The sequence below is a fragment of the Lygodium microphyllum genome, chromosome 5 (assembly GCF_053477565.2).
Source record: "Lygodium microphyllum isolate KBCC chromosome 5, Lygodium_microphyllum_v1.1.10, whole genome shotgun sequence".
NCBI classification, from domain to species: Eukaryota; Viridiplantae; Streptophyta; class Polypodiopsida; order Schizaeales; family Lygodiaceae; genus Lygodium; species Lygodium microphyllum.
In genome coordinates this window covers 15544862-15571267 of record NC_141139.1, presented here as the reverse complement: position 1 = coordinate 15571267, position 26406 = coordinate 15544862, and the positions used below count along the sequence as shown (strand labels likewise).

At 38.8% G+C, this 26406-nt stretch overlaps 1 protein-coding gene across 3 annotated transcripts; it reads right to left on the bottom strand.

Moving 5' to 3' along the window:
• Positions 1–5162: 5162 nt before the first annotated feature.
• LOC148035529 (peptidyl-prolyl cis-trans isomerase FKBP62-like) lies at positions 5163–9602 on the bottom strand. 3 transcript variants are annotated; one of them, XM_087677484.1, is made up of 13 exons: positions 9147–9599; positions 8153–8239; positions 7807–8067; positions 7640–7720; positions 7472–7552; positions 7185–7379; positions 7007–7096; positions 6748–6923; positions 6419–6541; positions 6168–6314; positions 5943–6070; positions 5736–5856; positions 5163–5562 (listed from the first exon to the last, which is right to left on the bottom strand). In XM_087677484.1, exons 1-13 carry the CDS (start codon positions 9340–9342, stop codon positions 5479–5481), a joined length of 1770 nt encoding a protein of 589 aa, XP_087533610.1. In that variant the 5' UTR covers positions 9343–9599; the 3' UTR covers positions 5163–5478. The 3 variants fall into 3 exon arrangements, with proteins under 3 accessions (XP_087533610.1, XP_087533611.1, XP_087533609.1); XM_087677485.1 differs by having other exon boundaries at positions 5163–5559; positions 9147–9598; XM_087677483.1 differs by having other exon boundaries at positions 7472–7720; positions 9147–9602.
• Positions 9603–26406: the final 16804 nt, after the last annotated feature.

Here is a 26406-nt window from a genome sequence, read left to right as displayed (position 1 = left end):
CCATCAACAACCAATATTTATCCTTCACTTTGAGACTTAATAATGTTTGAAATACATGTATGGGTAAATAACCATTTCCATGTTTGATAATTCTCAATTAGTACCTGAGCTACACCAACCCACCAAATCTCCATCTCGAACTGAAACTTATGCGTTGTTGCTTGACCCTCGCCATTGTTGTATTCCAATACCCTGTTCATGATGCAAATGCTGACTCTTTCTATATTTTGTCCTTTTTGAATCTGTGCTTCATCTAACTTCAAGAAAAACTTCAAAATACCATGACATTCCTCTAACGTGAGTCTATACATGTGAGCGATTGCAATCTGCACTCTTCTTAGATCAATCCATATATTGTTAAATACATTGTATTCAAAACTAGATTTTCTTTTTGTCTTTTCATATGGCATAGATGCTTCAATATGGATGTATTCCCCGAAAACTTGGGAAATCTTACGATTCATGGCAATCCTTGCAACCGATACGCTTAGGGCTCAAGGTAATCCAAATGCAATTATTCTATTACATTTTGGATTTTTAAACCATAATCTTGAGATAGCCCGATAACCTTTTCAACTAATGCCCACAGTATCACGTGTCTCTACAATTTCGTTCGGTTTTACTGTGTCCTTTAAGTCCTTGACCAATTCTTTGAGAGTTGGACCTCTCAAATCCATATTCTAAGGTGACCAAAGAATCCTCAAAATATCATTCTTATTCATGGTCTCTTTTAATAAATTAATTCTCTCCTCAATCTCGAATATTAATACCTGACATGTTAGAGACATTTCTTTGCAAGATTCAATCTTCTTTTCTTTACTCTCTCACACAAGCTAGTTATATTTTTTAATGATCTCTTTCTCTCTCTGAATCCTATTGGAGTTTTCTTCAAGTGTGCTAGCTTGTCTTGTAATGACTTATTAGCATTTTCCAAAACGTCAATCTTATTTGTAAGCTCAGAAATGCTTGTTTATGCAATAAATAATGCTTTTCTCATTTCATTCATCTAAGCCATGTATGTGTAAGATGTAGAGTATAACATTTTACAATAGCCAAGCATCCCATTATAACCTTCCCCAACATATCTCACGTAGTCATGAATATTTAAAAAATTAGGAGGTTTTCCTGTTGAAGGATCCTTGGGATAAATACTTCCATCCACCCACAAATCTATATGTTTCTTTCCTTAAGTTCACAATTTGTTGGCCTCCATCTCATCTATTAGTACTCGACAATGGATACTTCTCCAAGATGAATAATTGGATCTAGTTAAATGGTAAGTTTGTACTTGCATGTGCTCGCATCTGTATTACTTGCAGAGGTATTGCTATACATTTTAGCAAATCAATGATCACAGTGATAAGAAAGTGAGCACAAAGAAGAGAATGGCGAAAGAGAATGGAGAAAGAGCATGGAGAAAGAGCGTGTGAAAAGAAGACACGGGAGTAGACAAACCGCGATATAGGTGGACATTTCTCGAAAATACAAATTCTCCCAAGTTCCAAGACAAAACAGTTGAAAATGTGACACTGACATAAATTAAAGATGAGGGACAATTAATGGCTGAGCTCTTTAATAAATTCAATATTCTCTCATTAATCACATCTGAGCAACCAAATTTGACATTTTCATTCTTTCAAAATCTCAACTAATTAGCAACTTAATCATTTTCTTACAAGTGCCTTTTTTGAAGCGTTTTTTGCCCTAATGGTTGGCAAATTTAAGATGACAAATAAGCCTCTGAGAACACAAAAGGTTTGCCTCCCTTTCGCAATGGGTACTTTTGTCAAAAACACAAATCTAGGGCATCAGAGCTATGGTGGGTAAAAGATGACAAGACTCATGATAACATAAATAGTGAAAAGACTGACTTTTACACAAGTGAATTAGGTTCCAAGATAGAAGCTTGGACTTATAAACACAATCTTATATAAGAGATTGACAATGACAATGACATTAACTAAAAGTAGAAAGTATCATGATATATTGCATTCAACTTCATGAAAGTGATAGTCAAATACAATGCTTTATAGTAGTTGGATAGTAACATTCTCCACCACCGTGCTTATGGGATTCAATCACCTCTTCCTAAAGTGCTTGCATTTCCCTTAATCCAACTGCTCCATACAAAGGAGGCTACACTGGGTGTGATTGCCTTAGTTTCAACACCCCTCCTTGATCACAACCAAAGAGACACAGTGTGTAGATGCTTTAGTTAATCACCATCTACAAAGTATGGGCACACCACAAACATGGTAATCATCAAAAGGCTGTCACAGAAATAACTAAGTGTGGGTACCAAAAACATGGTGGACATCCGGAGGCTGTAACAAGGGCTTCATAAAATGTACAAAGGATGTAGGGCCAAGTAACATGAATTTACAAAGCTTATGGCAATAGCAATTATGAGCAAGTACATACAAAAAAAAGATCTAGTAAAATTTTGGATCAAAGACCGACATGTCCTTGTTTTTTTTTTCACTTTTAGATATATCATTATGAGCATTTCTTTTAGCATAGATCTTCTCTTTGATCTTCTTTTCCTTGTGCTTGTTCTTCACCTTGCTTGCAACTTTACTGTCTTCATGGTACATCTTCTTCTTCTCCTTCTCCACCACTTTGCTTGTAGCTTTAGTGTCTTCATGGTTGATATTCTTCTTCTTCTCATTCTTCTCCACCACTTTGCTTGCATTAGTCTTCATGTCCCCCTCAAGCAAAGGTACTTGTATAATGACTGAATGTCTTCAAAGTCTTCAAATAAGATCATTGACTGCACTTTAGGACCAGCCAATTCATCCATCCCTACAAGTGGAACAAACAATCCTTCCATGTAGTATAGATAAGCAACATGAGTCATGTTACTCTTCATGAGTAACAACCACTCAAAAACCTTCATGCTTGGCATTTCCAAGATAAAAATCAATTTTAAATAAGTGAGAATAACCGACAAACCAAATGATGTTAAATGTGCCAATAAAAAAACACAAGTGTCAAGAAGCATTATATTAGTATCAAAAGATACTAGCTGTGAAAAACTTTATATCAAGCTTGATAATGCTTGATCTTCTTGCTGAGCTTCAATCTTCCAAATATTCTTAATGAGGGTTGCACTTACTGAAAACTGAGCAAATCTGAGTGACAAGAACTCCAATAGGCTTGGAGTGAGAAAATGATGGGATTTTAAAGCTGAAGGTTAAAGTAGATATGGAGGATTAGGATTTGCAAACATGACTAGTTTTTTTGTTGTAGCAACCACCACAGTTAACTATTTGGGATCAAAATTTATCAAAAGAGAGTTTATATGATGGGCTTCAAATGCCCTATAGTTGCAAAAGAACCACAGCATGCAAGAAGAGAATCAACAGTACAAACAATAACAAGCACAAGCAAGACAACAATTATGATTTTCAACAATGCCAAGTAGAGGAAGCAACAATGTCGTGATGAAATGTAACAAAGAGTTGCACAAGGAGTTAAAGGGAGAGAACTCCAAAAGAATAAGATATGGCCAATAGAGAGAGTTATGATAGCTAAGTGCTGCAAGTCTAGTCTAGCTAGGTTGCCAAACAATGGGTATGAGATTCAAGTGAGAGAATAAAGACATGCATTTAAACTAAGCTGAGAAGAGAGCTCGGCCATGCTGGACTAAGCTCTAATACCATGTCAAAAATACATATCTAACACATCTAGAGCATGGTAGCTATGGTAGGTGGAAAATGAAGATAAGACTAGTGACGTCATAGACAATGAAGGGACTTACTGTTACACGAGTTAGGTTCCAAGATAGAAGCTTGGACTTATGAATACACTCGTGTAAGAGACTAACAAATGACAATAACTGAAAGTAAAAAGTACCATAATATATTGCATTCAACTTCACAAATGTGCTAGTAAAGTACAATGCTTTTTAGTAACTGGATAGTAGCGTTTTTCTTTCTTGGCCCAACTGCTCCATACAAAGAGGCTACATTAGGTGTGACTGGCTAATTCTCAACTTTCTCCCTCAATATACATCTGCAGTACTCCAAAGATGCTTACCCATTTCATCCACCATGCCCACATTCTTCGCACCATATTGCATCTCTGTAGATGAACCTGGAGATTCTACTCTGTTTCAACAATTAGAGCTTTATAGCCGGAGCAGCAGCAGTAATATCCAAAGTCTACTACTTAATCCAAGTTTAGATTGATTCAACATCAACTCTAAGGTACACAGTAAAGGGTTTGAAGCTACTACATACAAGGAGGGGAGGGGAGATATTGCGTGCAACAGAAGTAATAAGTTGATTTAAAGCTAGTTGCATATGGGCCAGCCACGAAGACTCTTCAGTCACTCTCCATGCATACAGAGAGGGCAGTAGGGCAGATACCGTGCAACAGGAGTAATAAGCCAATTACAAGGAAGTTACATGTGGGCCAACCATGTACTCTCGTGTCTCTCTCCTCACAAGTATCCCAATACTGCCCAGGTGAATTTTCACTAAGTTATCATAAAAAGTTCCAGTGATCCCTCACGGTTTGGTTCCAATGCATGACATGCCCCTTCCATTTGCAACATGTAAAGATCCTTATGAATTTTCCTCTTCCACTTTGGAAGCTTTGAACAGTAGGATTTGAAAGCCTCAGAACTTGAGTCCTAGTCCAGACTGACACAATTCTGGCTTTGATACAGTGGTGTGTTGCGCAGGCGATTTGGAGATTTGCCCCTTTCACAAGGCTTGTTGCAAGTGCATGTGCAAAAAGAACTCTTCTGAAATCTCTCTTTGGATACAAAGGGCAACATAAACATACTCGTAACAGGTCAATCCATTAAAAGACACTCTCTAAATTGCACAGACGATTTGGAGATTTCCCCCTCACAAGGCTTGTTGCAAGTACATGAGCAAAAAGAACTCTTCTGAAATCTCTCTTACTTTGGATACAAAGGGCAACAACATAAACATACTTGTAACAGGTTGATCCATTAAAAGACATACTCTAAATGAGTCCAGAAAACCTAGAAGGACCAAGTTTTACCCTTCAGCTCCAAAGATTGTGAACAATTTTTCATGTGGATGATGCTACAAAGCTGGAGAGAATGACACCCCACTTTTTCGAGGAATCTTAACCAAAACCAACAATATCCTAAATTCACATTTCACATCCGTTTTCAAGGACACATGGATAGGGATAGGCTCTTCCTGAATACTATTATGCTTAAATGTACAAACTAACAGTCTTCCCTCCAAAAGGGAATAAAAACTTAGCCAACAGTCTCAAAAATGCATGTTTCATTATCTTCCTGAAAATAACCTAAACAGATGCATGGAAATTCTGCATTGTTCCACAACATTTCAAGGGAGCACTCATTCCCCAATCTATAAACAGGCCAATGACAAAAAGGCTCCAACGCTTATCCCTCTGATGCATTTTTGCATCTTTGATTGTAGATTGTGGCAGTTGGCCATCTGAAAGACTTCTATCATGGTGAAGATGATATCATGTGCTGGAATCAACAGCCATTTCTTCAGGTGCATTTGCAGTTGACTTATCAATATCCATACCTTCTGGTTGTGATTTCTGCTGAGAATTGCAACAAGAAATCACAATGAGCTTGCAAACATAAATTTCTGTGCAACAGTAATCAAATAAAAAACATACACCTTCGTCTCCAATGCTCCCAGCTTACTCAAGCATGCAGACATGTTTCCATACATTTTTGCAACAGAAAACAAGTAAAAAACATAAAGACACACCTTTGTCTCCAATGCTTCCAGCTTACTCAAGCGTGCAAACATGTTTCCATACATTTTTGCCTCCTTTTTGTTATATTCACTTTGCCTTTGCTTGAGGGTTCTATATTCCAGCTTCACATCTCTGCAATTAACATGAGCAAAGTCCTTACTTTGCCACCCTAGATGTTAAGCTTCATTTTAAAGCTCAGGTACAATGAAAGATCATACCTGTTCTGAGGGTCTATCTCCAATGCTTTTTTGATGTCCAGTTCTGCAAGATCCAGATCAGCAGTTTCAATGTATGCTTGTGCTCTTCTGTATAAAGCTTTAACATTCTGTGAGTCCATCTCAAGCACCTACAAGGTAAGTCATTACAAGAAGATTAGCACACTAGAAAAAACCTCAGAGATGCACAAGAAGGGACAAAAAGGGCAGAGGAGCAATTGGACTTACTTTATTACATGCTTTTGCAGCTTCCTTATAGTCTTTCAGCTTTAACTTACAGGCAGCATTGTTAAGATAGCAGCTCACTTTAACAGTTTTGGCCTGCTTCTTTTGTTCATCTGAGAAAGAACTGTCATATTCAATATACTTCACTGCCTGAATCAGGAGGAAGAAACAAAAGGCATTTGGTTTGATCAGTTCAGGCTCACATCCAAAGTAAATCCAAAAACATCAGCAAGCTGCTTATAGAAATCCATCACCTTCTCATATTTCTTGGAAGCCCTGGCATACTTCCCAAGCTTGTACAGCGCATTTCCATCCTCTTTCTTCTTGCCAGCTGCCTCAATCTTTTCTGGAGTCCCCATATCCCAAGATTCTTTTTCCTGAGAAGAGTGCACAAGCAACTTATCACCAGTATAAAAGATGAACCGTACACTGAAAACTGCCCCATCATTTAGTTGTTTATATCACAGTCAACCACCATTCTTCTGAGAACAATCCTTCAGATCAGAAGAATAATTTAACAAGAAATCACCAAACATCATCATTTAATGAAACAAGCACAAGGCCAAGAGTTGATTATCCCAACCTTTTTAAAGTCTACCAGCTCAAGTTCATATGTCAGAGTGGAGTTAGGAGGCACAGTTGCTAGTCCCCGCTTAGTCTCCACATCACCAAACCCATACTCTGGGGGGATGGTAACAAGTGCAAGTTCTCCCCTGTGCATTGAGGCCACGGCCTTGTCCAGTCCAGGTATGACTTGTTCTGCACAGACAAACGTAGTTTCAGCAATCTGGATAACATTCCCACTTACTGCTAATTATTCAAGCCATCACTAGTGCACAAACCTTCATCTGTAACAAACTCAAAGGGTCCACTTTCACCAAAGCCCTCTTTCTCAAAGACTGTTCCATCAGAGAGCGTTGCAGTATACTTAACTGCAACAATGGAAACACCGATTTCTCCATGAGTCACTGATGCAATAAAGATTTTGGTCTAATTAAGTAACATGTACTGACAACTTACTTTGAACTTTAGACTCATCATTGGGCTTCTCATACCCTTCTCCTGCCTTGATTATTTTCTTCACAACCTTTTTGTCATCTGTAACAGTCTCTACAGACTTCCAAGATACCAATTCCAGCTCAATCAATAAAGCTGCATTTGGAGGAATAGCAGCATGTCCTTCCTTGCCCTCAACCCCTTGCTCCCCAAATCCATCTGAATAAATAGATTGACAATAGAACATAAGGTTCCAAAAAATGAATCGAGATTACCACTTGAGGAGACCACATATATGTTACTCCACTTACATTTAGGCTGCACAGTCAACAAGACCTTCTCCCCTTTCTTCATTGTCTTGACTGCCTTGCTGATGGCAGGACAGAAGTACCCTGTAGACAGAAAACATGAGCATAATTCTGATTGAGAGCTCCTATGTTCATCTGGACTAAAAGACTCCAGCAACAGACCAAACATACCATCTTTCACATAAAACTCCACTCCCTCCTCAGGGGTAGTGAAGACAATGGTCCCATTTTCCAGTTTGGCAACAAATTTGACTGCACCATCAGAGAGAGGATTGTAAGCCCATATGAAACTCTGGTCGATCGCAATAGTTGAGTGCAAAACCTATACAATAACGCACCAGTGACCTCATCTGCATCTTTGGGGTTTTGCCACTTCTCTCCCTCTGTCAAAATCTTCTTAAATATGCCACCATCCTTGCAGATATCCTTCACACTAGCCCATGATATCAACTCCACATCAAAGGTAAGAGTGGCATTTGGTGGAATGGTTGGGGGGGCACCAGCTTCACCATAGGCAAGCTCGGGGGGGATAGTGAAAATAGCCTGCTCACCCTTCTTCATGGTGGCAATTCCTTCATCCCATCCTTTGATAACTTGCCCTGAGCATACATTCACAGATCAGTTCACCATTCGAAGAAAGCATTATGAAAAATGCAAAGAAAGCACTATGATAAAAGCACTTACCTTGGCCAAGCTTGAATGCAAATGGTTCACCGCGGTCTCTGCTAGAGTCAAACTTAGTGCCATCCAGGAGAGTACCAGTATAGTGCACTGCAATACCAGAATCAAACCATCAATGCTTATGATAAGATGAGATTGTCAATGCTATAAGATAATCTACGCAAGTCTATAAACCTTGTGAAAACTAGACAACCAGTAGACAATCAACCATGACATCTGCTTGCTAAGACCATAATGGTTGGATGCCTAAGTTCTAAGGTTATTAAAAGCAAACACACCGCAGGTCTACCACAAACTGGCAGAGCTGGGAAGAAGCCTGATAACAACAGCTTTAGTACAAATAGCCTCCCCTGGACAAGCTAGCATCCTCAAGATCCATTTGACAACCTTGCATAAAGTTATTTTTCCGTGGTCCTGGCTGCCCTAACATTTCTGACGCTTACACCTAGCATTTCTTGAAGAGTTCTTCTTAGACTTGGTACTGTTCTACTTACTGTCGCACATTTAGCCCTCCCAAATGGATGAAACCCTTAAGAGATTTCATCTACTATCTATAAACACCATCGTGCTATCCTGAAACAAAAGTTACAGTGGAAATCCAATGAAATGTCTCTTAGATCCAAGACACTCCTAGCAGTAAAACAAGCTCTTACAGATTTGAACAAAATCTTGGATGAATCCGCCCCTGATGACTATCCCTTCTAAACCATAAATCACATATTCGACATAATATAAAATGACACTTCACTCTAGACTATCACGCCACTCCTCGCCGTGAACAAACTCTTACAGATTTAAACAAAAAAAACGACTGAGCCCCTGATAACTCTCCTGGGGAGCACCAGTACATTTTGACTGCTTAATAAAAGTTGACTTCCAAAAGACGCTACATGCAGGACAGGCAATGCAGGCCGCATTGTCATTTGAATCTGGACAATCGATCCATTGCAAAGTCGACAACCGCATAGGAAAGAAGGGGAAGGATACATGAAGCTACCTTTCACCTCATCGCCAGACTCCGGCGTGGCCCAATCCTTTCCAGCTTTGATAAGCTTCTTCTTGAGGCCGGCGGTCCCAATGGGCCGCTCCTCGCCCTCCTTCTGCGGGGTGGCGGACGAGGCCTCGTAGTCCTCACCGAGGTCTTCTCCCATACCCTCGGCAGCGACATCAGGGAGCTCGAAGTCGTCGGCCATGGCGGATGGCGGGAAAAGGTAAAAGCAAAAGAAGAGACGGGGGAAGCGCAGAAGAAACCGACCAAGATGGCGACGATACTCAGCCTAAAGATCAGAGATCGTTAAGATAGAGAAAGAAACAGAGACGAGGACACAGGTAAATGGAACTAGACAGACCGGGGAAGACGAAGAATCAGACGGGCATAAGTATCCTGTAGATGGTGCGTGTGTTATTTCACCTAAGGCCTTCCAAGCTCCTTCCAGAACATTCTCGTCTCACTCTTAGCTTGGGCCTTCACGAAAAATATTGTTGGATTGGAAAACCCATCATTTTGAGTTAAAGGTTTTGGTATTTGTTATCAAAAATATTTTAATTTAAAAATAATTATTAAAATTTTTAAAGAAAAACTTCAAATTTCAAAGAAGAATGTTTAATACCTCGAACTTTACAAAAAATTTATTCATATAAATGGCATATATATGTCATAGGTTCAAATTCAAGTTAAAAGTTTTTGTATATATTATCTTACTCATAGCTTAAGCCTGTGGGATAAAAACCAAGGTTTAATATAAAATGGATTATAAAAATTTCCAAGAAACTTTCAAAAATCAAAGAAGAAGGTTTAAAACCTAGAACTTTACAAATTTTTTCGCTATGTAGATTGTAAATAGATGTCATATTATTCAAAAATCCCTTTAATTTTAAGTTAAAGGTTTTTGTATGTGCTACCAAAAATATTTCTTATGAACACTTGTTTTAATGCTTATATCTTCATCTTTATCATTTTTGTTATTTCTAGTGTATGCAAGCAACGTTAGGATGCTTCATGCTATTGCCCAAAGTTGCTCCAAAGCTACCTTGTGAGAGAAGTGAAGTTGCCACACAACAACTTCACTCCCGTCACTTCTTCACCGCATATTGTAATTCAATTTTATTCTCTCTCTCTCTCTCTCTCTCTCTCTCTCTCTCTCTCTCTCTCTCTCTCTCTCTCTCTCTCTCTCTCTCTCTCTCTCTCTCTCTCTCTCTCTCAATTTTCATTCTCTCTTTCCCTCAATATTTTTGCTCACTCTTTGATTTTTCTCCTCCATTCCCTCTCTAGATTTTTTCCTTCTCCCTTTTCTCTCTCTCAATTTTTATTTCCTCTCTCTCTCATGAGAAGAGAGAGAGATGGAAGTACTAAAAGAGGGGAGAGGAGAGGGGAGGAGAGAGAGATAGAACAGGAGATGGAGAGAGAAAATTAATAATTTTTTGTTGATAGAAAGGAGAGGGGAAGAGACTGAAAGGGGAAGGGGAGAGAAAGAGATAGAGAGGGATATAGAAATTATAGGGATAGAGAGGGAGATTAAAAAGTAAAAAAATATTGGAAAAAAGAGAGAGGAAGAGGGGGAAAGAGAGAAAGCAAGAGAGGGATATTGAGATAGGGAAAGAAAGAGAGGGGTGGAGAGGGAGAGATAATAATTAAGGGGAAAGAGAGAAACAAAGAGAGGGATATGAAGGTAGGGAAAGATAGAGAGAGAGAGAGAGAGAGAGAGAGGAGAGAGAGAGACGAAGAGAGAAAAATTAATATGTTTAGAAAATAGAAAGAGAGAGAAGGAAAGAGGAGGGCAGATGGAGAGGGAAAAAGAGACACAAAGAGATTGAATCAAAATAATTATTTGCTTAAAAAGATACATGAAGACTTGTTTTTAATATAAGAGAGAAAATATTTAAGATGTTATCTTCAATATAAGAAAGGGGTGATATATATATATATAGAGAGAGAGAGAGAGAGAGACAAGAGGGGGGCAAAAAATAGAGAGAGAGAGAGGGTGAGAAAGACAAGGAAATATGGAGAAAGTTAAAGGGGGGAGAGAGAGAGAGAGAGAGAGAGAGAGGGAGAGAGAGAGAGAGAGAGAGAGAGAGAGAGAGAGAGAGAGAGAATATGTGTGAATATCAATGACCCTTGCTCTTCAAGGATCTTGAAATACACTCAAGTGGTAGCCTTTCAAATATATGCTCCCATTGTGGACCTTTTCTATGAAATCTTGAAACCAAAAGACATCATTGTCATGTTATTATGAAGCATTGTTTTAGAAATGAAAAAGTATCATTGCCATCCCTACAAGACTTATGAGACGGCACACACCTTTACAGGCTAAACATTTAAAACCAACATAAGTGCATACAATAATGCTCTTTCATTTGTGTCGATGGGAACTCAAATAGACAAGGTTTTGTCTAATCAAGGTAAGGGAAATTGGTTTCAAGTCCGTGACTCTATATGCATTCATATTAGTCCATTGTTGCCTAATATGACACAACAACATAGACCTAAATTTGCACAATTATACATATACAATACAAAGCATGAGTTGAGAAATAGAATGGATGCTATGCATGACCTACTTTCAAAGCTAGTGGAGCAACTCTAATCCATGAGACATGCATGTAATGTTTATGCATAGGCTTTTCATTTAGTGGGTGTTGCCAATTGAACCCACTTGAGATAAGGATGACAATAGCAAAAAACTACTCCACCTCTCAACAAAACTCTGCCTATTCCTTTATGAAGGGAACTTGTAGCAATTAAACTTGGCAATGGTGATAAGAACGAGCTTGACCCTTGTGATATCCATGTCTATATATTTAGGGGCCAATGTATGAAATTTTCAAATTTGCATAAATCTCACATGCCCATGTTGTGTGTGATTCTTTTCCTTAAAGGGGAGAATAGGTGGCATGTGCCAGTCCCTTATAATGATATTCCCATTAGGATATATAAGGCAACACCATCTATCAAATAAGGATCGTGTGACCTGATTGTAATTATGTGCATATCATCTTTGATTTTGCAATGATAACAATGCATGCTTCTTGGAAGGGGGCTATCTGTTCTAGAGATATCCATGGAAGTTTATGTGTTACATGCATGAAGGGCATTGCACTAAAGAGATATCCATGGAAGTTTATATGTATAACCAGTATGGACAATGCTAGATGTCCCATTTATAGGAGACAAGATTATCACAATAAAGTCAATATAAAAGGAAACTACATTGATAAATGTTTGATTGTGCCTTATAATACTTACTTGACTAAATGATATAATGCTCATATAAGTGTTGAGACTTGCTCAACCATTGTTGTTGTCAAATATCTTTATAAACATATTTATAAGGGATATGATCAAGTCACCATGAAAGTCACATCTATGGGTAATGCAATTGTAGCTACTGATATTGTTTGGGTAAAGGCACATGGGTCTAGTCGCCCATGTATTACTACACTGACAGTACCTACATATATGTGCACTTCAAGTGGCGGCCACCCTTCACAATCACTTCATTCTTTATTCTTTTAGTGACATTTGAATAAATGGAAGGTCAGTCACACATTGTGAATGTTAGAGTTCCCACATCTTGTGTGTGTCTCTCTCTTGCTCTTACTCATTTCACCATAGCTCTTGCTTTCGCTTGTGTGCTTCCACTCCGAGCTCACTCCCTTTAACTTGTATCAAAGCCAACCATTCAAGGAGCTTCTTCATCCTTTGCTTCAGCATAAACTCAAAGCTTCAACTCAAGGTTTCATGGTATCCATTGTTTCTTTTTCTCAAGGTATGCATTGAGTCTTTCCTTCTTCTAGCTTGCTCCGTACAGCCATTTTATCAATTTTAAGTGGATACAAAGCATGTTGTAAAAGTCATGGGACAGTTATGACAGCTTAATAGCACTGTCATATTTTGGCCATAACTTTTGCATACGGTATCAGATTTAGATGTTTTATAGCTAGAAATGAAGAGTGCAATGAGATCTACAAATTTGGCACTCAAAAGAATTAATTTATGTGGTTTTTTGTTCTCTGTTTCATGTAAAATAGAACAGCTCTAGTTTGGACAACAAATAATTAATACATTTCATAATGCATATTTGATGCTTCATGGATGCTATTTTGGTACCCAGATGGTATGGTTATGCTTTTGGGATTGATTTGAGCTTGAGATAGCACACATTTCGTTGTCATTTCAATGTTGTAATAGGGCAACATGCATTTATTAGTGAAAAGCTTATATCTAATGCTCATTAATACTTTTACGGGATACTTAATGGATGTACCTGAAAGGTGAGAAGGATCGAGCAAGAGAGCACAGAGGTGAGAGATATAGCAAATGGAGCAAGAGCAAGAAAGAGAAAGACTCCAAACATGGGAACTCTAAAAGTCACAATGTGTGATCAGCCTTCCCTTTATTCAAATGTGGTGCACAGATCGGACGCCGTATGCGTGCGTAGTGAGCGTCAGAAGGTCCCCAAGAACAAAAGAACTCTACTTTTTACACAAAAACTAATGAAGAAAGCTTACATAACATGAACAAGAGAACAATTGGGTGCAATCTCTCCCCATGCCTTGTGTGAGTGCTCCACAAAGCATGTATTTTATATATTATTCATCTTCAAGCTCAAGAAATAGCCCAATTTACAAAATAGCATGCTTTAGCTTTTGTGTTTGCTTTTGTGCCACTAAAGAATTAAAGCTATCGGGTGCCCAAGAAGTCAGGCGGTACCTAAATACAATGTCCAATACAAATATTTAAATTGTGCATCTATGCGCATACAAAAATAATAAATAAATATCAAGCACTTTAATAAATAAGCGTGACAAAATATAGGCGCCATGCCTAAGATACGCACCCATCAAGAATTGATTATAATTTGAATACACGCTGTCCTCCAATGCTTCCCACTGCCACCGTTGCTTGCTCTACACATCAACTGAAGCATTCACAATTGTTAGAAAAATAATACAATTAAACCGACAAAAGTAAATACCTAGCAGTCTTCAGCTACAAAAATAAATTGGTTAGAAATCAATCCTAACCTTAATTTATTACGAGTGCGCACTCTAAACTCATAAACGTTTATTAATTTAAATATGTATTTTACCAAATCACCCGCTATGGAATCACCTACTTATACATTAAATTAACAAGACGCCCGAAAAGGATAGGCGTCCCCATTGACTTTTTGCACAAAGAATCCACTTTGTGTATGAGCCCCGGTAATAATAAAATTTTACGGAATCCATCGCAAAACCTCACAGAATCCACCATGGAATATGTCTCCTGGGATCAAGACGCCCGAAAAGGATAGGCGTTCCCATCGACTTTTCGCACAAAGAATCCACTTTGTGTATGAGCCCCGGTAATAATAAAATTTTATGGAATCCACCTCAAAACCTCATGGAATCCACCATGGAATATGCCTCCTGGCATCATAACTTTAATGCCTTCTGATGAGATAATATGTCCTAGATATTCAATTTCTGTTTGGAAGAATTCGCTCTTTTCAAGGTTAGCATATAATTGATTGTCTTTTAATAACTTAAAAACTAAAGACAAATGTTCATAATGTTTATTCTCACTTTTACTAAAAACTAATATGTCATCAAAGAAAACAATGACACAGTACTGATGTTTCAAAAATATGCGATTCATCATACGACTGAAAGTGGCTGGTGCGTTAGTTAAACTGAAAGGCATAACCAGAAATTCATAGTGTCCAAATTGTGTTCTAAATGCGGTTTTGAATATATCAGATTTGTCCAATCTTACTTGATGATATCCAAATTTAAGATCTATCTTACTGAATATGGCAGATCCTTGTAGCTTATCCATAAGATCATCGACCCTAGGAATCGAGTATCTATTATTAATAGTAATTTTATTTAGGGTACGATAATCAATGCACATGCGATAAGTATTTTTTTCTTTTTCGCTAATAAAATAGGTGCACCAAATTGAGAACTACTAGGTCTAATTAATCCTCTGTTAAGCAATTTTTCTATTTGATTTTGAATTTCTTTCTGTTCAATTTGGTTATGTCTATATGGTGCTTTACATGGTGGTTGTGTTCCAGGAATTAAATCTATCTTATGATCTTCAGGTCGTGAAGGTGGTAATCCAGGTGATAAATCAGAAGCAAAACAATCTTGAAATTAAGCAAGAAATTATGCATGCCTAGGATGCATCTGTTTTTCTTTAGCTTGAATTTCATTCATCCATATTAAATAGGATTTGCTACTTTTACGTAATGCATGTTTAGCCTGAGTATGAGTAAGTAATGGAAAATTATTAGAAGCGCGCATGCCATGCAATGTGATTTGTTTTCCTTGAAAATAGATTTTAATTGAATGCGTAGAAGAATCTATATCAGGATTATATTGATGACGCCAGGGCACTCCTAAGATAATGTCACTAGACTGCAAAGGTACAACTAAGAAATTTATTCGTTCAATATAATCACCAATTTTAATTTCTAAATTATGCACCTCTTGTGTTTCATTATATCTCATACTTAGAATGTAGCCTTGATGCGATAATGTGTAGAAACAGTGTGTAAATTCAATTCTTTGACTAATTTTGCAGAAATAAAGTCATGTATGCTCCCATCATCATGTAAAATAGTCTTTTCTTTACCATGCACAAAACATTTCATTGTTAATAAAGAATGGGGAGTTGGCATACCTGGCAAAGTATCAGAAGTAGTACCAATGTCATCATCTTCTTCCGTAAAGTCTGGCATCTCTTCACATTCTTCATCTTCTATTGCTTCCAGATAATTGATATAAATAGATGGCTTTTTGGATTGACAATTGGCTGCTAGATGTCTAGGTTGATGGCATTTGTAACAAACTATGGGTTTTGCTTTAGATACATTATTGGTAATGGTAGGAAGTTTAGGAATATTGGGATTTGACTCTGGAGATGGCTTAGGGTTCGGATTTGTGTATGATGGTAAGGCAGGTGGTTGTGTCCAAGATTTACGGAATGAAGATGGAAGAAAACGACTTTGATTGAATCTTCGAAAATTTGAATTGAATTGTTTGGAACCAAAGTTACCATTAGTTGGGAATAGTTGTGGTCGCTTGTCTCATCCATGAATTTTGTCTTCAGTGTCACGGGCCAAGGAAATTGCATCTTCAAGTGTTGTTGGCTTGAACATATTGAGCTCCGCATAGAAATGTCCAAGTAGGCCAGCCATAAACTTGCGTTTATGAGTTGCTTCAGGTACATCTTCAAGCATTCATAGTTGCAATAGAGCATTCCAGAAATGTTCAGTGTATTGGAAAATAGATTCACAATCCCTTTGTTGTAGAAGATCCCATTGCTTGATGGCTTTTTCGTGGAATTGGGAAGGAAGGAAATTCTACAAAAATCTCTTTTGGAAAGTCTCCCGAGTAGTGGGACAATCAACGCTTTTGCGGACCACAGTCCACCATAATGATGCTCGGTCAACTAAATGGTTAGTGACACATTTAAATTTGTCTTTCTCAGCATATGTTTCTTCATGGAAATAATCATCAAATTGATTGATAAAAGCAAGTACAGTCTTTCCATCGCGTGATCCATTGAAAGTACGAAATTTGAAGTTTCTTTTACTTATCTTTGTTTATTTGTGAATGGATTGGGCTTCAAGTGTTGCATCAATGGTACGTCGTATAAGATATTTAGGTTGCGATCCATCTTGGTCGGTGGTAGATCGTTGCAGATTGGCCAATTGAGCTTACAAAGCTTGTCGTGCTCTTCGTTCTTCTTGTAGCTACATCATAATCAAATCCAGCTTTTGCTCCATTGTTGGTTCGGGTAGATCACTTTCAGCTATAAGATCGTCGATCTGTCATCTTGGAAAATTCCAAAAGATCTCACACACTCAAAACCTTGTTAGCAGGATGAGCGTAGCTTAAAGGCGGGTTTACAAGGCTTGTATATTTTTTTAGTTTGGCTTTTGTAGTATCTTTCCTTTACGATTGCGGAATTCGTTGTCACAACTGTCTTCCAAGAAAATAATTGTGCGTATGGACTGCGTATAGTCTGCATGTAAACTTCTGCTTTTGCTGAAACTGGTTTAGCAAGACTGCAAGTGTGAACATGGACTTCTTGAGAGTAGTAAAGTGATTCGTATGCTGCTGAGTATGAACTACCTCTAAGGTAGTTGTTGAAGAAGACTTTAATGACCTTTGTGACTTGGATTGCTTAGAGAACTTAGAGTTTTAAGTCTTTATAACTTAGCTTGATTTTCATGGACCTTAAGAGCTTTTCGCTAGTGTCAACGGTGGCCAGTTCATACTGCCGCCGCAGGCGGAATAAAAACGATTAAGTAAGCTTTTTAATAAGCTTCTTCTTTGAAGCTTATAACTTATCCCTTAAAGCTTTGAAGGCTTTGAAGCTATGGAGGAGAATCTCTTATCTGTAATCAACAACTTGATAAAGGAAGTATTTGTGTGGTCCTCCACCTACAGAGACTGGTCCCTCACGATTTGAGTGTACAGCAGGGGGTTCTTGACAGCCAGGAACACGCTGGTATCGACCGTTTGCCACGAGACTGACTGTAGAGCTCGATCATTCTAGGAGCTCCGCCTTCGCTCGAGATGGTAAGCGATTGGAAACTCTCGATCTCAGCTTCGCTCTGATACCACTGGTGCACAGATCGGACGCCGTATGTGCGCGAAGTGAGCATCAAAAGGTCCCCAAGAACAAAAGAACTCTACTTTTTATACAAAAACCAATGAAGAAAGCTTGCACAACATGAACAAGAGACCAATTGGGTGCAATCTCCCCCCATGCCTTGTGTGAGCACTCCACAAAGCATGTATTTTATATATTATTCATCTTCAAGCTCAAGAAATAGCCCAATTTACAAAATAGCATGCTTTAGCTTTTGTGTTTGCTTTTGTGCTACTAAAGAATTAAAGCTATCGGATGCCCAAGAAGTCAGGCGGTACCCAAATACAATGTCCAATATAAATATTTAAATCGTGCGCCCATGGGCATACAAAAATAATAAATAAATATCAAGCGGTTTAATAAATAAGCACGACAAAATATAGGCGTCATGCCTAAGATACGTGTCCATAAAAATTTGATGATAATTTGAATACACGTTATCCTCCAATACTTCCCATTGCCACCATTGCTTGCTCTACACATCAACTAAAGCATTCACAATTGTTAGAAAAATAATACAATTAAACCGACAAAAGTGAATACCTAGCAGTCTTCAACGATAAAAATAAATTGGTTAGAAATCAATCCTAACCTTAATTTATTACGAGTGCGCACTCTAAACTCATAAACGTTTATTAATTTAAATATGTATTTTACCAAATCACCCGCTATGGAATTACCCACTTACACATTAAATTAACAAGACACCCGAAAAGAATAGGCGTCCCCATGGACTTTTTGCACAAAGAATCCACTTTGTGTATGAGCCTCGATAATAATAAAATTTTACGAAATCCACCACAAAACCTCACAGAATCCACCATGAAATATGCCTCATGGCATCAAAATGTCACTGAAAGAATAAAGAACGAAGTGACAATGATGGGTGCCCATCGCTTGTGGTGTACAGGTGCAGGTACTATTAGTGTAGTAATACACGGGTGGCTAGGCGAAGGCACCTTTACCCCCAACAACCTCCCACTTAAAGGCGAATCTGCCTTAGCGAGGAGTGAGAAGGAAAAAGAAAAAAGACAGTACAACATATACATATATACAAGAGGATGAGGAAAGACGTCATCTCATCCAATGCCCATTAGCTTCCTAAGGAAGGCAAACTAGATAGCACTCATAGAATCCAAATGCAGTGTAGGGATAGCATTTGTAATACCGAGGTCAGAAACCAAATGGCCTCCTTGCAAGCCTCAATGGCTGCAACATACTTGGCCTTTGTAGTAGAAAGGGCGGTGCATTTCTACACCCTGGACATCCATGAAACAACACCTCCAGCAAAAGTGAACACATAGCCAGATGTGGACTTCCTACTATCTGCATGTCCTGCGTGGTGAGAGTTAATGTATCCCATGACTCTTGTATCCTGGCTGCCATAACATATGCACATATCAGTAGTGTCCTTCAGGTACCTCAAGATACCCTTTACAACATCCCAATGCCTCTTGCCAGGTGTAGCCATATAACATGCCACAACACCAATTGCAAAAGCAATATCTATACGGGTGGCTATCATGGCATACGTAAGATTGCCCACAACGTATGCATAGTGAATCTTGGCCATCTTGGCCCTCTACTCATTTGTCTGCGAATAATCAGCCTATGATACCTTCACATGAGAAGGCAATGGATAACCAATAGGCTTTACATCCTGCATATGAAAGTGTTCAAGGACTTTATGAATGTGCTCTCTCCGTGATAGATAGAGTAGTCCTTGATGCCTATCACACATAATGCAAATACCAAGAATATGAGAGGCATGTCCCAGATCTTTCATCTCAAAGCTCTTATTGAGTTGAGCCTTAAGAGCATCTAGCTCATCATGAGCTTTCCCTGCCAAAAGCATGTCATCCACTTAGAGTACCAAAATCAATAAAGATCCATCACGGGCTTTCTTCGTGTACAAGCACGGATCCATAGTACTATGGCTGTGGCCATGTGACTGCATAAATGCATTGAACTTATAATACCATTCCCTAGGTGCCTGCTTCAAGCCATAAAGACTTTTTCTCAATGTGCACATTAGGTGTTCCCTACTAAGCTTTGCAAAGCCCTTAGGTTGCTCCATGTAAATATCATCATGCAAGTCCCCATGTAAGAAAGTTGTCTTGACATCCAACTGATACAACTCTAAGTCAAGTTGTGCAACCAAAGCCAAGACTAAGTCATCTTAACCACAAGAGAGAAGACCTCATCAAAGTCAACAACATGCTTCTATTTAAAACCCTTTGCTACCAATCTGGCCTTGTATGTGAGCATGGGGTGTCCGGGGTACTTTTCAACTTGTACACCCACTTGCAAGGGCAAAGCCCTCTTGCCACTAGGCAAGGAAACCAAATCCCATGTACGATTCTTATGCAACGAGTCAATCTCAGACTGCACAACCCTCTCTCCCAAGAGTGATTGTCACCCCTGCGCATGGCCTCGTTATAAGTGAGAGGCTCTCCTACATTTTTAACCAATACATAATTTATGGAGGGCTCATAATGGTCAAGAGGTCGTCTATCTCTAGTACAACACCTCAATGCAGAGACTATGTTGCCTATCCAATATCTTGTCTAACATCTTGCCTAGCATCCTGGCCATGCGGATCAACTGGGGTAGGCTGTCTAGCTAGTTGTGCAAGAGTAGGGGGCTCCTCTTGAAAGATAACCCTATGTATCTTAATAACTTTCTTAGGCTACATATGCATTTTGTCCTCATGGAACACAACATCATGGCCGCGGATGACTTTGTGCGCTTGTGGATTCAAAGACAATATCCCATCTCACTTGCATCTCCATAGCCAAGGAAAATTTATTTCACACTTTTAGGATCTAGCTTATTGCATTTATCCTTGGGAAATCACATCCAAAGATATGCAAATGAGCATATGAGGGAGGCTTTCATGCCCATACCTCCTCTGTAACCTGGAAGTCAATACCACTACAAAGTGACTGTTAATGAGATACACGACAATAGAGATTGCCTCAGCCCAAAAATATTGTGGTAAGCCTGTTTGGCTAAGCCTACTACAAACCCTCTCATGGATAGTCCTATTCATACGCTTAACCATACCATTCTAGGGAGGGGTGTAAGGGGGGGTCAACTGATGCTTAATACCCCACTCATCACAAAACTGCTCAAAGGCACGTGAGACATACTCACCCTCGTTATCGGCTCTTAGGTATTTCAGCCTATGTCTAGATTGATTCTCTGCTAAAGTAAGCCAACACTAAAAGATGGCCAAGACATCAGATTTCTACTTTATGGGATAAGCTCAAACCTTACGTGAATAGTCATAAAAAAATGTGACCAAGTACTTCACACCCCCTAATGACTAGCATGGGTCCACATATATCTGAATGTATAAGAGCCAAAGGCTCACCTATGCATAGAATACCAAACTTTTTATGAGAATTCCTAGTTTGCTTGCCATATAAACAATGATTACACGACTCAAAATGCGAGTAGTCAAAAGGCGGAAGATACTGCAAAGCACTAAGCATTTTCATTCTCTTAAGTGACATATGCCTGAGATGAGCATGCCGGAGAGATACATATGGGATAGAGCCCACTAACAAAACATGGTCAATATTATCAGATACAACCAAGGGGTAGAGGCTACTAGACTTAGCACCTCTTAAAGAACAAGCCTGCCACGAGTTATCTTCCATATAGAACCACCAAAGCATATATGATAACTTACATCACAAGCTACCCAGCAGACATAAGTCTTTTAGTTAGTGCAGGTATAGGAAGTACATTATGTATAATAAAAGTGATACCAGAGGGAAACTGTAGAGTGACATCACCAATGCCAACATTAGCAAGAGACCAATCATCACCTAAGCGCACAATACCATATACAGTGCAATAGGTATGAAACCACTCATAGTAGGGGGTCATATAAAAAGACACATGAATCCAAGAGCCAATACTATGCATGAATAGATTGAGCCTCGGGCACCTGAGAGGCATCACATGAAGAGGATGCTAAGATGTAGTCACCATTGGACTTTGTAGGTATAATGGCATGTAAGATTAGACTTACATCCATGGGACTTGCTGCGTCCACATGACTTAGACTGAGACTTCTGAGAGTTCTTCCCATGACGATATTATCTTTCTTGCCACTTCTACCACCTCTAACAGATAAAGCATTGAACTACGGGAAGCATCATTTGCCTTCTAATTCTTTTTGAAGACATCTAGATTATATATATGGTAGAGGCTTTCCTTAAAGTCTTTATTTCAGCAACTAACTCTTCATTATTTAATTCCCACCATATCTTTTGTATAGTTGAAATCAAAGTAGTACTCTGTTTCATCCATCCTTCTTTGCCATTCTAACTTTGTTTTTCAAGAGAAATTTTATATGGAGCAACCACCTAGTTATGTGGATGAGATTCATCCAAATTATGTGTACATGCTTTGTAAGGCCTTCTAAGGGCTAAAGCAATCGCCCAGGGCATGGCATGAAAAGATTGTAGAATACATTACTAGCATTGGATTTCACAGAGCATAGGCTGATCACTCACTCTATATATCTAAGAGTGATGCTTGTGTTATGGTCCTCACTATATATGTGGATGATTTGATCATTAGGTTCATGTTTATTTCTTCAGTCAAAAGAGCACTCTCTACATCTTGCAATTTCAACCCATCAAGTTTGTTGGTACAAATCATTGCGGTGCAAAATACATCCAAGATTTAGGTAAAGTGCCAAGCAGAAATAAAGGATACAAATTATCCATACCCTGTTGAAGCAAATTCTTCATGATAGAATGAAACTGGCTAAAGTGAGTAGGCAATGGGGTCCCGGGACTCTTTCATGCAGAGATCCATCAACTCTTTAAGCCAATACATTTGTGAAGAACGCTTTGCTTTGCATAAAGTTCCTGAATCTTTTCCCATGGATTCCATGCACTCTGATCTTCATCTTCAACAACATTATTATGGACCTCTTTAGAGAAGACTGATAAAATGATAGTAGATTTGCATAATGCATCTATCATCCATATTCTTGGGTTTAATACATTTGTTTCTTAGTGGCTTAAATCTGCAATTTCTGCACCAAAACTTGCCATATTTGAGATTTCTAGTAGCCTTAGTTGGTGCCATCCAACTTGTCAATGTTAAACAAAGCTGTATCTTTGAGATGACCAGCCACCATAATGAGTCAAATAGAGGCAAACTATGCAAAAAATAGCATGCTATAATTAGCAGTAAACATGCCAAAACAAGCTGAAAATAATAAAAATTGCTAAAATGACCAGCTGTCCACCAAATGGTACAAAAAATACATCAAAAGGACATGATTAAGCTCAGTAGATACATCATAGTCTGCATAAAACAACTTGTTGTAATACATGACATCAGTGAATAAATGAGAGCAAACAGTGAGCTAATAGAGATCCAATGACAATAGTGACTGCCAAGTCTAATCCTGCATCAAGCGGGCATAATAGAGGCACTATGATAGCCAATGAACATGAGCCAAACACCCAAATGTGTCAAGAGAGTTTGTCAGTATAACTAATACATCCCCTAAGTAATAAGTAATATGTACACACCACTGTCAAGACCTGACAAAGCTCAGTGCATCCTCAATGAAGATGGATCAAATCAGCTCATAAGCATCCAAGATCAGACATGGAAGCATCTACCAAGAAAATATATTGGTGAAGGACGTGTAAGAGATCTCGGTCTCAAATCTCAAGTAGCAGCTCAAATGCATAACCACAAGCTCTGGGTAAATCCAAGACCATAAGCATAAAGCTCCCACTGGCAGAAAATTCAATGGCAAATGAGCAACCAAGCTCAGAGATAGCATGTAAATGCATAAGACATCTCCTAGCCAAGACCGTACATCATGAGAGTACCAAGAGCATGTAAACGATCAAGCACGTGTTGATAACATCCAAGTACATCATGTACGAACCCAAGTCAATCTCTGACAAGCCAAGAAACATCCAAAAGAGGTTCCAAAGTATCCAAGTACAAGCCCAACTAAAGCTCCAAGTGGCAAAGAAGCTCAAACAATATAGGTAGCATGCATCACTGGCATATGCTTCAAAGCATGTACCAACGGGTCATGCATAGACCATAGGTATAACCTCTGTCACAAAGCATGCCAGTGTAGACCAATGTCAAGTAAGTGCCAACCAATACAGAGCTCAAACGATATTCTGGAACCATCCAAGACATTTGCCAACCTCCATTTGCATCCAAATAGTCATAATAGGCATTTGAGAAGCACCCGAGACCAATAGGCATAACATAACCTAAGTTAAATAGATTTAGCTCTACTCTATTACAACAGTAAATTCATTGTCAAACTGAGCATAAACAAGGCCAAAATTAGCACCAAATCAATGGCATATCATATGCACAGCTTCCCATAAAATCTGAGCATGATTTGGGTACCAAATGGCATCAATAGCTAGTACCAAGCAAGCATAAACATCAAATGCTAATGTAGCATTGTTTGGGGTTGCCTGTGGATTGTTATGATAGTCCTAGACTAAAGTATATTAGACCCAAATGTCAATGCCAAGCTCAAGCCTTCAATGCTATAGTTGAAGCATGCTCCTATGCCTCAAATGAGACCTTTGTGTAGTGCCAATGGCCTAAAGAGGTGCTAGAGATGAAGGCCACATTTTTTTACAGGAGGAGAAAATGGGGCAACTTGCTGAAATCACATTTTTTATGTTGTTGAGGAAGCTGAGGTACTACTTGATTATTAGCGAGCTTCCATGGCTCCCAAAGAAGCTTCCCAAGAGGCCTTAATCGGTATAGAAGAGAGAGAGCTCATTTCCAAACCTTCATGGGTTGAGCCATGGCTGCCCTATTCTTCAAACCCTATGGACGAAAATAAAGATTGAAATGAGAGCTCCAGTACCTGTAGATGAATGCCCTGAGGTTGCCCAAGAAGGCCCAATGCTTGCCTGAGAAGGATGAGACCCGATCGAAAGCTTGAAAGGTGTGGCTATGGCTGCCAAGAGTGAAGACAAGAGTGTAGGTATTCAAATGAATGCTGAAGGAGTGCTCGACCACACTCAAGACCTTGAAGAGCCAAGCTTTGATACCAGTTGAAAGGTGAGAAGGATCGAGCAAGAGAGCATGGAGGTGAGAGCTATAACGGATGGAGCAAGAGTAAGAAAGAGAGAGACTCTAAATGTGGGAGCTCCTCCAATAGTCACAATGTGTGACCGGCCTTCCCTTTATTCAAATGTCATTGAAAGAATAAAGAATGAAGTGATAGTGATGGGTGCCTGCCACCTGCAATGTGCAGGTGCGGGTACTATTAGTGTAGTAATACATAGGCGGCTAAGTGGAGGTGCCTTTACCCCCAACAATACCCCTACTTCGATTGTCATATATACTTTATGACATGCTATGGCATGCTTTTGAGTTGAGATTTGAGCTTCATTGCATTGATATTGGCTATGGTTATATGCCTTAGTTACTTCAGTGGCTTATGTAGTTATGGGCTTGAAGAATCTATTAGGTTTTATGCTCCTGGCTTATGCTTCATGTAGCTTGGATATGTAGATGTCATTCACCTAATGTTTTGAGCTTTGCTTGCTCATTTGGCATTTGACTTTTGCTTTAGTGGGAGCTACTCGGCTTTATATACTAAGCCACATTGGCACTTGGATGTACTAGAAAGCATTTGGTTTATGCAGTTGAGCTTGAGCTTATTACATTGAGATAGTGGGACTCATTGTGACATGTACATGCTCTCTTGATATTTATTGGATGCAATTATCCTATCATGGGTTGATTTGATCTCTTGGCTTGGACCTGGTACTTATGTTTTTCATGGTGTTGTCAATGGTATTTATATGCTTCAGGGTTATATATTGAGCTTTTTCTCAGTGGGTTATGCATCTGGCAATTATATTCATTTACCCTTGAGACCTACCATGTGCATGATGTCTATGCCAATTGCATGTATGGTTTTTGACACACTTTACTTATGACAGGTTCAGTGCCAGTTGTTCCTAGCTTCTTCCTTCTTCATTGCCCACAATTGATTGTTAGCACATTGCTGCAATTTATTATAGCAACCTGTCATTTCTGTGTCGATTATTCCTAGCTTCTTCCTTCTTCATTGCTCATTGTTGATTGTGATTATGATGGGATGCCTCAACTATATGAAAATGCCTAGAAAATTTATGAAAATCCACTATTGGAGGATGAATGCATATACAATGTTTATGAGGAAGCAAGCTTTGTTGAGGCTATGGAACATATGCTCAATGATGGCTAGAGAAGTGCATTTAGGAAAATTACGGAGGATGTGGATGCAAGTAATGGGAAAATATTTTTCTTAAATGGCCTTGAGGCTTTGACAAATACATTTCTTTATAAATGTTTGCTTACAAAACTATGTGGCCAAGGGCAAGTTGCACTTGCTACTACATCATTTGGTATTGCTACACTTGTCCTTTGTAACAAGCATACAATCCACTCAAAATTTAGAATTCCATTGCAACTTACTATCAACTTGCAATATTCTAGAGCAAAGTGACCTTGCTATGTTTTTAAGACATACATGCCTTACTCTATGGGATGAAGCTCCCATGAAGCAATGTTTTTCTTTTGAAGCAGA

Bases quoted from the DNA above. Each gene is read 5' to 3' on its own strand.
- LOC148035529 (XM_087677483.1), bottom strand. From the start codon at position 9,342: ATGGCCGACGACTTCGAGCTCCCTGATGTCGCTGCCGAGGGTATGGGA. The intron at 8,240-9,146 runs GTAGCTTCATGT...CTGGTATTGCAG, and splicing joins GTCTGGCGATGAGGTGAAAG to TGCACTATACTGGTACTCTC. The intron at 5,857-5,942 runs GTATGATCTTTC...TGTTAATTGCAG, and splicing joins GAGATAGACCCTCAGAACAG to AGATGTGAAGCTGGAATATA.